This window comes from Salarias fasciatus, chromosome 22 (assembly GCF_902148845.1).
Source record: "Salarias fasciatus chromosome 22, fSalaFa1.1, whole genome shotgun sequence".
Lineage (NCBI taxonomy): Eukaryota > Metazoa > Chordata > Actinopteri > Blenniiformes > Blenniidae > Salarias > Salarias fasciatus.
Genome location: NC_043765.1, coordinates 10,232,577 through 10,244,878, shown reverse-complemented (window position 1 = coordinate 10,244,878; position 12,302 = coordinate 10,232,577). Strand labels below are relative to the sequence as shown.

Sequence of the window (12,302 nt, the reverse complement as noted above, 5' to 3'; positions counted from 1 at the left end):
CCAATTCAGAAATTAGTGCTGCTTCATGAAAGTCAGTAATAAGAGCACATATGCACTTTGTATTTGAACTGTCCAGCCCAGCACATTATGTAATCCAAAGCACTATTTGCACAATTTGAAGGTTGTAGGGCCTCCCTCTTTTTTCTTTTTCTTTCTTCCCTTTCTCATTTTGGATTAGAAACACAGTAGAATAAAGCGTTTTATTCCTCCAGATGAAATTAAAGGGAATGGAGTTTGCTTTTTTTATATTACTGTTTGAAATATAGAATGAATGACATGGGTAGATTAGTTTAGAACACCGCTTTTGAATGGCGTTCAGTTGATAAAAAGTGGCGTTATTTGACGCGTAAATAAGTTACGATTTGTGTCTCTAATAGCCTGCTATTGAAAGCCAAAGGAGTCACAATTCACCGCTAATCCAACGCGTCTGATCCTTAAGATGCTGTAAAAAGCGCCCGTTTTTTAATTAGACTCCATAAAAAACGTGCATTCAGACAAATCAAACGCGCGTATTTTACACCGCTCTTGCCGAAGGCTGTAGAACGCCATGAAAAAACGCCCGTTTTTTAATAAAACGCTGTAAAAACGGGCATTTTAAACAAGCAAGATGCGCATTTTTTATTTACGAGATGTTAATGAGCTCTGCCCTCTGAAAAACACAGCCAATAAGTTCAATGTTTCCTCCTGGGGTGGACGATACCCAGGCAGACAGGACAAGCCTCGTGCTGGTCCTTCTTGTGTAGGGAGAAGCCGCATCCCCGAGGACAGGGACGGACGGCAGACTTCTTCCCCTTTGGTTTAGCGCTCATGACGAGACCTGTTAGCAGCATGAAAATTAGCTCTCCGCGGGCAGCCACTCCTGCTACAACAGTAGCAGAGGATAACTCCAACAGCTGTTTAGCTAATTCCAGCACCGATGAAAACAAGGTAACTGGCTGTAGCCAGCGAGCTCATCAGTGAGGTGTTCTTGCCAGTGACGTGCAGTCAGCCCAGGTATAGGAAAAAATGAAATCATTCCATTTTAATAATTAGTTTTTCAAATTTTTTCCGATTGCTTTATAATTATTATTTTATATATACTTTTTTAAATTTTAATTTCCGATGTAGTACTATATATAGTACCTTTCGGTTTGAAAGTGACAGCATTTAGTGCTTTTCACAGCCCAGTAAAAATGACTCAACACAGACTCCTCCTGGCCAAGCAGAGAAGCCGCACAAGTAACCTCCCCTCTTGCTGTGTTACAGTCAGTGTTAATTTTGTCAACGAAAACTTAAACAAAAACTATTCGTTGACGACCCTTTATTCCGTGACTAATTTGTGACGAGAACATAAATTTAATAAGTAATAAGTAATGTAATAATAATTAATACTATTAAAGTAATGTAATAGTAATAATAAGTAATGAAAACAAAAACTACAACATAATCTCTGAAAATCATGAACTGATGAGTAAGAATGTGATGAAAAAGCTGACGCTGGCCGCCGGACAAGCTGGGTTATTACAGCCATCCTCATGCCGGGCTCACTGGCTCCAATCCGGCTCTGTTCTGTCTCCGATACGGAGACGCAGCACCGCAGCAGCACTGTTTGTTGTTGTGCTCATAGATTTACATAGAAAGGCCAGATGGCTCATTGGACTTTCACCGGCGTCGTCACCGGTCGGCCATCTTACCTCGGGGGATTTCTCCGGAGCGCTCTGCAGTAGTGGATGGAAGGTAAGCGACCTACGCAAACAAAAATACACTTAACTTGCTGAATTCTTGACGGATTTACAAATGGTTTGAGTTATTAAATACCTTATTAACGTGGATATGATTCGGAGCACGCAGACCTGTTGAAATTGCAGTTTTTATTTTTGAAAGTCGCTGCATAGTTGTGTGTTACAGCCATTTGCATGGCTGCAATCTGGGAGTTTCAATTATTATCAAGGTTTCTGTGACACCAATAATAATTTTGTGACAACATATTTTGTCTAAATGACAATTTGTGTGGATGAAGTTGGGTATTAGCCAGCAAAGAAACAAGAGGTTGTGAATGAGACATGTGAGCCACTTGGACAAAGTAACCGGGACTTAATTCTATACAGGTGGGAAAGACATAATTACTCCTTAGTTTTAACATGATTTCCAAGCTGTTTCATTAGTGAAATATATCCTAGATTTAGATTCATTGTGATACAGTTACAGGCTGGCTTTGTGTTTGTAAAAATGCCCTCCTCCAGTGCAAGATGCCACACTTTAGTGCAGCATATGGAAGCTCAAATGAACGTTCCGTCAAAACAAGAGCCGTAGAATCACCTTTCACTCGTAAGAAATGCCTTGAGGGACATATTTAGGATTATTGTTAATAACTTAGTGGATTTGTACTTGTATAATACAAGATATTTTGACCCTGACATTTTAGAAATGTTTCTACCATTTGTTTACATAATAATCATTGAATATTACTTTTTCACATTTCTTTTAACATGTTACTGTTATTTAGGGTTTCATAATGGCATTCAAGCATAGGCTACATGAATTACCCCAACAATATCATAATTTAGCTCAGTATTTTGTGTTCTTACCATTAAAGTTAAAGATAACAAGGGTGTAAAATGTCAATAACTCATATATTTTGGTACCTTCTCATGTTTTTCAGGATTCCCAAAACACAGAGAAGAGGAGGCGATGGGAACTTGCTCTAAAAAGGGACGGTTTTGTTGCATCAAAAAACTGCAAACTGTGCAGTGAACATTTCAGAGTGAGGATTTTGACAGGACTGGGAAGACGTTCAGGCTTAAGGCTGCTGTTGTGTCAAACATTTTCAACTTCCTGCTCGTCTCCAAAGGGTATGTGTATCACTGGCCAACAAGAATATGTGATATTCATATTGTCACGGTTACTGCAGTTTAGGAATACATAAAGTGTTGTGCATTAAGGACGTTTTAATATTTAACTGTACATTTTAGCGGTAACAACAAGAAGCACTGCTGCCTCTAGAAGAGCAGATGAAAACCTGCCATGGACCAAGGATGAGCCTCTGCAGCCTCTGGAGTGAATCTTTTATTGTTTTGTAATTGTGTGCACCTGTTAATAAAAGAAACCTTGATGCCATGTTACTGGATGTGTTTATTTAAAAATGTATCATAAAATCTATGTAGGGGAGAACAGGTAAGATGAATGAACCGTCCCCTTGATCCTTCAAACTATACATGAGTTGTCACAAGACCCTAAAATAAGAACAAAAACATATTTTCCAAATGACTGTGGAATTCTTTGACTTTTGTGGTATAATTATTTTTATAATAAAGCAAATGGACCCAAGTTTAAACTTATACATTATGCTTGTTAGTGATGTTCAGTGTACAGAACTATGTAAATCATTTAGCAAAAGGTCACTCTGAATCATTAAATTTGTGAGGTTTTATCAAAATGATGGCCGGAGGGCCAGAGGAACCAAAAACCTTGCGGTAAATTGAACCAATATGAATCACAATTCATATAATGTACATACATGATTTGTTCAGTTTAAGTTTAAAATATTGTGTGGGTCAACTTACCCCTTTATATCATAAGTATTAGAAATATAGTGTTTAAAAAGTGTTTAAAACACTGACGATTTAACTTTACTGTATGTGTGCTCTGGCAGGTAATGCTCTATTATCTACTTTTTTTTAATTTGATATGAAAGCCCATGGTTATAATTATCCGTAAATAACTACATCTCTGGCTTTTATAACAAATCAATCCATTTAAAAATCTGTTGAAAATTGACCAAGCTATGCTTAATTAAATATTACACGCTCCAGGGCATTAAAGGTCTAATACACGATTTTCTCGAAAAGGCGAAGCCCCACGTCTGTTACTCACTTTTTGAACAACGCGCATGTGCCAGACCATCCGCACAGCTCTCCTGCTTCTCCCAGGAAACGCGGAAGTGTACGAGCGCGATCTCCTCTTCTCCGGCGTGCACGGCTCTGTTTACAGTTTCTGCGATCCGCCTCGCTCATAAATAAAGCTTTTGTTCCGAAACAGTTACAGTTACATTATGTCATAGTCGCCATCGGTAAGTACGAGCTCAGAAGCTCACCGGCTACATAAACACTCTGAATGCGCAAAAGGGAGAAGCTGATTGGGCGCAAGCACGTAGAACCGCCTTACGAAAGCAGCTCATCAGAATGATTGACAAACAGACCCACCAATTATTTAGGTGATCCACCCGGAAATCAAAATGTTGTATTACACCTTTAATGTAATCAGAGAGCCAGCGGCCCCGAGTTAAGATGGCCGCCGCGCAGCGACGTCAGCCCTCATTGGCTCACAGAGTCTGTAAGCTATCTGGCCTTTCTATGTATGTCTATGGTTGTGCTTCGCTCCTTCTTCTTCTTCTGTGATGTTTTAGGCAGCTTGCATCCCATTGGTTGCATTACCGCCACCTGCTGGTCATTATGATTGGAGCTTTTTTCTTGCAGGCTGTCATATGTTGTAAGAATTTACAGAAATAATCTGAAGTTCATGTATGTAATTATTTTCCAACAAGCCATAGATTTTCGTATTTATGATACAAGAGTTATTATGATACATTCTAAATTTAAATATCTAAACATAATTAAAGATATGCTTACAGTGGAGTTTTTACAACCATGACAAATATCCTTTTGCACTTCTGCTACTGTGGTTTTATGTTGTGTTGTTTTTATGTGTATATGTATGTTGATGTAGCACTTTGCACTTTGCCCAAGACAAATTTCTTACTGGGACAACAAAGTTATCTATCTATCTATCTATCTATCTATCTATCTATCTATCTATCTATCTATCTAAGGTGGAAAAGGTGCGATTGGCGATTAGGTGGACAATATTGCGATTGCAATTGTGCTTGCGATTTAATAAAAAAAGTTGGTTCATCTTGAGTCTACAGACTTGCTTGGTTATCACAGGGAATAAATCAAGGACAAAGCAGAGATGGATTACTGAGGATTTTAATTGTGTAATAATTCTCAAAATATCCAAAATTACTATATACAAACAGCAGTGTCCAGCACAACAGTACTGTTTTGTTTTTATTCAAAATAGCACAATTATGCATTGTACAAACTAAAAAGGCACATCTCTGTAAACTGAAAATAATATGAAGTATCTTCTGTGAGATACATGATAACACAAAACTTTACCACAGATAGGGTTGGGAGCTATGAACAAAATCTTATATCACGGTATCAGAAATTTCATATCAAGGTATGTATTTTTCCCCTGTAAATTCAAATAATTGCTTAACAATAACCAAACTGTCACATTTGCTCATTGTCTCGCTTTATTTTTTTTAAACTCCGGTTTATATGACTTCAATTATTAAAAAAAAAAACCACAACATGAAAGAAAAAAAGACCTGACCTTTTAGCGTCACTCCTGGAGCCGCTAGTCTCTGCGTCCGCCATTATGGCTCCACCTCTCCTGGATACGCTAGTCTTGTTCGCGAGCGCACCCTGTGCTGACCTGACCAATGAAACGCAGCGAACAAACCCCGCACGACGTCGGGACACGCTGTGAAAATGCACAAACGCACCTGTTAGCGAGTGCAGACGACTTGCAGCAGACATCTGCTCTCTCTCTCTACGGGTTAGGTTTATTTGGGTTTTTTTTTTACACTTTTTTTAATAATTGCACAATCGCACCCCTTTTGCGATTACGTAATTGCACGTGCTGACATTGCGATTGCGATAGCGATTGCGATAATCGTGCAGCACTACTATCTATCTATCTATCTATCTATCTATCTATCTATTTTTCTAATTTACTACAGTACAACAAAACTGTCAAATTTCATCAAGACTAAAATTAAGACTAAAACTAAAAATAATTTCAGCAGACTAAATTTTAACTAAAACAAAACAAAACTACAAAACTAAAATGTGACTTTAACTAAATCTAGTCTTTAGTGAGTGACTAAAACTAAAATGAAATGAAAAAGTCATGTCAAAATTAACACTGGTTACAGTGAAGGCCACGCCCTCTCCCGAAGGCACAGCGCTGCTCTGCCTTTATCTGTCATGTCGTCGCAATGATTTGTGTTCGCGCAGGCGCAGTCAGTTTCACCATCTAAAAATCATGTACGCAAAAAGGCAGAGCGCTACGCTGCCTTTTTTACGTTACTCTGCTATGCCAATGCGTACGTACGTTCACGGAGAATTAGTGAATCAGTCCTTTTCAGGTGACATCACTCTGTTGCATTGTGGGATTGAATCGCCATTTCGCAGGCCAAGGTCTCACTCTGTGATTCACGTCTTTGAGTGCGGCATTATTTCTCAGAAATGGGAAGATCGTGTTGCGTGACAGGCTGCCATAATAAATCGCATCGACGGAACGGGAGCAGGACAGAAGGCAAGCTCCGTTTTTTCCAGTTTCCCACCTGGAAAAGAAATGACGGCGAGCAGACTGAGGAAATAAGGAAGAGGCGTCAGACGGCAGGGGTCGCAGCAGTGACATGAAAGAGCATCACTTTCCACTCCAGATCTGCCAACATGGTTGTTTGCTCTCGACATTTTCATAAAGGCAAGTAAGCGAGTTTCTTTGTTTTTAAGCAGTGTTGCTGAAAATGTGGTTTCTCTCTGAATGAAGTCACGTTAGCCGCTAACGGTTAGCACACCTGCAAAGTAGTTCACCCAGCTGCGAACCAACTTCACTTGTGGAATCCAGTCAGCGGAGGAGGGCAGTGGAGAATCACTTCATGCTAACTGTTAACTGTGATGACTGTGTGAATGGTATGAATTAGGGGCAAGAGGAGCGGCACAGATGAGCAGTAGAGCTTTGAGCATAAACCTATTTGTTGTTTTTGGTTGTTGCTTTCAGGTGTTGTTTCATTAAATGTGTGTTGGGGTGTGGACCCTGCAGAGAGAGAGACGCTTCAGCACCACAGACAGCTCCGCGTCCGAATTGTCATTTTCTTACTCATTTTGCGTCTCGATCACAAACCAGGAATGCGCTGTGTGGTCATGAGATATAAAGTTAATTGAGAGTTTCGGGACTGCTATTAAGTCATTGTTTAAGCTTTTTTAATGGTGTTATACGATCTTGATTTTGTTAGAGTAAGCTGACACTTGCCTGCCTACACATGGAAATTGTCGTTGGTGTGTCCCGAGCAATTTGCGACTGTCTGCCTACCTGACCCTGGAGCTCACGGTGTTGTGCCTGGTTCTCCTGCAGTGAAGAGCGTAAGAACTAAAGGATGACTGTGATGACTGGCACTTATAAGCGGAGGGCGGGCCATCCACGTCATCACAGTTCATCTGCCGTAAAGGCATCAATAGCGGTGTCTTCAGCAGGCCGTAAGGGGCCGTGATATCTCATACAATATGTGTTGTACCGAGTGAATTGACTGAAAGGGGACCTTACACATCAGTCCGATCTCACGCCTCGTAAATCCAAGGGCTGATACACCTTTTATGTTTAACATGTGAGGTATTGATAGTTTTGTTTACTTGGAATGCCTAATAAAATCTTGAGACAATTTTTTTAAACTATTATATTAGTGCTGAAGGCCATTTGAAATATATTTAAAATACTACTGATATTTTTCTCATCACTGGCCCTGAGATAGCTGAAGTTTAATGTAGTTCCTTTAACCAGCTAGCTGAAGGTTAACCTGGTTCTTTTCCCAGTCTCTTTGTGGTTGGAGCTCTAACAGGACAGAAAATGTCTTTTCTTTGGAGATCTGCTCCATCAGTTGACTTTTCTCTTTGTGTTCTCAGACCACTAAATGAGCAGGAAGTGATGTCACGCTGGCTAACGGATGCTAATGTCACATGTTAAGCAGACGACGGTAAAAAGGACCGAATCCTGAAGCTGATCAGTCTTTTCCACATGTTTTCATGTCTTGGTGTCTCCTGAGAGCAGCTGCAGATGATCCACACATGAAGGAGAAGCAAACTATTAGTTCTCCAATCAGCTCCAAGAAGAAGAACATCTGGCTTCTCACTCAGTCTCCACAATAAAGATCCATTTTCTCATTCAGATGGTTGAATGGAGCTGCAGGCTGCTCAACAAGGGAGCTAACGGGCTGCTGACGCTGACTCAGGATCAGTGGGACATATTGATCTGCTTCCTGTCAACAATCAGCAGCCTGAATGGAGTGTGTGAGCATCACACTGAGCTGGGAAAAAGTCTGAGGAGAGAAAGGAATCCAACCCAGGTCCTCCTGCTGTGAGGGGACAGTGCTAACCACTTCACCCCTGCTGCTGCTGCTGCTGCTGCTGCTGCTGCTGCTGACTCAAAGCTCAAAGAACAAGAGACAAACTGGGAGTTTTCATTCAAACTCTGTTTGGAAAAAGTTTTCTTTGAATTTCACAAAGCAGCTCTCACATTTCTCTATGGATCTGCTTTGATTCTACTGGAGGAGGACTGGATCTGACCTGACCAGCAAGCTGTGTGTGTGTGTGTGTGTGTGTGTGTGTGTGTGTGTGTGTGTGTGTGTGTGTGTGTGTGTGTGTGTGTGTGTGTGTGTAAACCAACCTCCACTTTGGTTGAAGCGCTGCTTCATGATTTCCATGTTTGTTTTAAACCACTGCTGATGAGCCATCAAGATTCCAGTGCCCCTCTCCCAGTACTTTGGATCTCCCTCTGTGATGTTTTTCATCCAGTCCTGTGTGGGAACCTTTTTCCTGGTGTTGCTGTCGTAGTGAGAAATCTGAAGTTCATCCACCAGAGTCACAGCCACAAACTCTGGAAAGTTTGGAACATTGGAGGCTGCAGTGTAGAACATCCTCATGGAGTGAATTTCTGGAAGAAAGAGAAGAGAGTAAATCAATCAATAACACTGACAGTCCAGCCTGATTGGACATTTGCTGTTTCCCTCTGATCTGGCTGCTTCTTCCTTTTCTTGTGTAAAGTGTTGAGCTGCTTTAAAGCCTGAATCCATGAGATTCAAAGAGCATCTCTTCACTTTTTTCTTCACTTCCTCTGGTTGGAAACACTTGATGAGACCAATCAAAGCTCACTTTCTTCTCATTGATTCACAATTGATTGAAATCACCACTAAATAGTTGTGGCATGTTGTGATTTGACTTGATGCTTCTTGGCTTGTTCCTGATGTGCACAGATGTGAACTGTGTTTGTCTTCAGGAGAAAGTCTGCTGAAGTCTGAGACTCATCGGGCTACTTTCTGCTACTTTCTGAGCTGGAAGACGTCAGCTGTCACTGCATCATTAGTCATCCACTTTCATTTGATTACTGCTGCAGAGTACTTTATTTTATCAGTCTGCCCCAGGGAAGCTGTGGCTACAATAGTAGCTTACCCAGTATGGTGTGAATAGGTGAATGTGATATTGCAGTGTGAAGTGCTTTTGGTTCTGTCAGTGCAGTGTAAAAAGTGCTATACAAGTGTAGTCCATTTACCATTTACCATTTTAAAAGTTGTTTTTATTTTCCCTTTAACAATATCTTTCTGAGGTAAGACTTTCAGCTGTTCTTTAATCCACCGTCCTACACATAATTCCATAACAGTGCAAACATCTGTCTCTCGTTCATGACAGTCCAAAGTTAAAGAGCAGTAACTACAGTAAAGGAGACATAAAACTCCTCAGGAAACAGATTCACGCTCTGGACACAAAGCTTGGCTCATGAAGGGATTTCCTTCAAATGACGAGGTTTATTCAACCAACCACATTCCCAGAAGAGTGGAACTTTTCACACATTTTTCACAAACACTGAAATAAAGAACCTTTTTTCTCTGCTTCTCACACATAAATCATCTGTCTGGGCCTGTTTGGTGTGAGATCAGTTGGTATCAGCCTCTTCTACTGGAACCGTTCATGTTTCATATCAACAAACAAGCATCTCCCTTTCTGAACGTCTTCTTGGATACCGTGTTTCCAAGCCTCGCCTGTTTTTTTAGGATTAATCTTTTCAGGATTTCAGCTACAGGACAGGGAGAGTTCACTTCTACCATGTGCAGTATGTGTGAGAGAGTCAACCGTTCGATTCTGGAAGCAGAAGGTCCAGAAGACAGATGTTGATATGAAGCCATAGAAATGTGAATAATTAGATGAGGATTAGATGAAAAACTGAGAAAAGGACGCATTTTATGGAATCTGATTCTGTCATTTTAACAGAAAACCAAGCTGACAAATGGTTCCTTGTCCTGTCTTCCTTCAGGAGAAACAGACACATAAGAAAGAAATATGTATGGAAAAAAACAGAGGAAGAAAATCCAAAATTGTAAATAATGAAGATAAAAATGCGACGGTGAATAAAAAAGTGTCAATAAATAAATCGAAAGTCAGATGAAAATAAAATACAGAAACACATAATTTGGAGAAAAGAAACTGTGAAAGTAGAACAATACACAAATAAATACAGGCGTCACAGATAACAAGGAAGGAAATACAAAAATGAAAAAAAATCACTAAATAAATCGACTGACTTGAAAATGTCAAAATATATATTTTCGGTCACATTTCATAGGTTTTCTCATGAAAAAAATTATTTTGTATGGTTTATTGGCACATAAATTTATCTGTTGACCCATTTTTATATTTCTGTATTTATTTGGAATTATGGCAGTTTTGGTCCTCCATATGAATCAGAGGAGATGTGGAGGAAAAAGCTGGAATCCTACCTGGAGCCCCGCTGGGGATTCCCAGCAGAAAGCAGAGAGCCAGGAAGAGCTGCATGTTCACCTGTCCTCTCTTTCTTCTCTCACTGAAACACTTTGAGCGTCTGAGCTGAAGAAGAAGGAAACCAAGAGGAAATAAAGGAGCAGTGTGAGGCTGCTGGAGCAGTAATGAGAGTTCAATGTGAGAGCTGCTGGGTGAAAGTGACACACTGAGGCTGTAAAAACAAAGCTAAAATTATATTTAAGTACATAAAAACATTCATGATGATGCCTTCAAACTGGGGGTGTAACAATACATGTTGAACTGTTTTGGTACGGGCCGTTCGGTTCGGTACAGGGCTGTGCACGGGTGAGTTCACGGGCCAAAGTTTGTTTTTTTCCCCCGGCTCACGGCCGGATGGTGCGTGTGTTTACGTTCTGCCGCTGCCATGTGCAGCTACACCTGCAGCCATGATTGCTACTGCTAGCAGCTTCATCCACGCTTCACATGTCCGCGAGGCGCATTGGTCCCTGGGACGTAATGTCATGAATTTCTGTCCACGGACGTCCGCGCGCAGGACAGATTTTGTGACCGTGTTGCACGTATGCGCACGTCGCGCCGGTACATGCATGCGCCAGAGCGCCACATCAAACAAACCATGACAGACGCTAACTTTGAAAAGTGAGTCTGTGAAGCAAACAGGCTGCAACTCTGTCTGAAGAAACTCAGAGAAAAGCTGGTGGTGACGGAGAGAGCAGACTCTGTCAGGAGGGAGGAGGAGGTCTGTCACAGAAGTGAAAGTATCTAATCGCTCCGGCGCCGCCCCGAGATTCAGAAACAGAAAAAAAAGGTTAAATAAACTCATTCATTCATTCATTTTCTGCCGCTGGTCCCTTTCGGGGTCGCGGGTGGCTGGAGCCGATCCCAGCTGCTATGGACGAAGGCGGGGGTATGCCCTGGACAGGTCGCCAGTCTGTCGCAGGGCTGACATATATATACATACACATATATACATACACAGACATACAACCATTCACTCACACATTCATACCGAGGAGCAATTCTTTTTTTTAGAGTGACCAATTAACCTGACGTGCATGTTTTTGGACTGTGGGAGGAAGCCGGAGTACCCGGAGGGAACCCACGCATAAACAGGGAGAACATGCAAACTCCGGTTAAATAAACTCTGATACTAAATGATAACGTACTGACAATGTATGTGCCTCATTTCCTATAAATAATCTGAAATAAAGGAGCAGATAAACAGTCTAGAGAGCCGGAGAAGCTTCTGGAGGATGCGTGGATCAGTGCGCCTGCATGGAACGTACACAGCTGAGCCCAAATGTAGCAGGAGAGAAGAGCGTTCGCGTCGGTGATGTGCCGCAAAGCGGACACAGACACGCGGACATGGGAAGCATGGACAACAGCAAGAAAATTTAGGTTTTGCATTTTGTTCCCTACTGTATCGAAACAGAACCGAACCGTGACCTCAGAACCGAGGTACATATCGAACCGAGATTTTTGTGTATCGTTACACCCCTACTTCAAACAGTATAAAGACATTTCTGTTCCTCTCAGTGAACCACTTATTACTGACTTCATTCTCTTTGTTGCCAACCAGAACGTACAGACGCTGAGCGCTGTGTGGAGACCCCGCCTCCTTTAGCATCAGATAAAACTCCACCAAACAGACGAGTAACGATGAAACGCAAAGAGAAAAGACCTCATGGC

General features: G+C 41.3%; 3 protein-coding genes across 7 annotated transcripts in view; 1 reads left to right on the top strand and 2 right to left on the bottom strand.

The window, feature by feature from the left end:
• Nucleotides 1–10,700, bottom strand: part of LOC115409071 (class I histocompatibility antigen, F10 alpha chain-like) — a 118,061-nt gene extending 107,361 nt beyond the window's left edge. The window contains exon 1 of the mRNA XM_030120061.1: nucleotides 10,595–10,700. Coding sequence (XP_029975921.1) covers nucleotides 10,595–10,649 — 55 coding nt within the window. The 5' untranslated portion in view covers nucleotides 10,650–10,700. The remainder of the gene's footprint in view (nucleotides 1–10,594) is intronic.
• LOC115409078 (class I histocompatibility antigen, F10 alpha chain-like) overlaps nucleotides 1–12,302 on the top strand; it is a 420,939-nt gene that overhangs the window by 52,288 nt on the left and 356,349 nt on the right. The window lies entirely within an intron of this gene.
• The window catches only part of LOC115409072 (class I histocompatibility antigen, F10 alpha chain-like), a 324,040-nt gene that overhangs the window by 87,973 nt on the left and 223,765 nt on the right, over nucleotides 1–12,302 (bottom strand). The gene's annotated exons all lie outside the window — the stretch shown is intronic.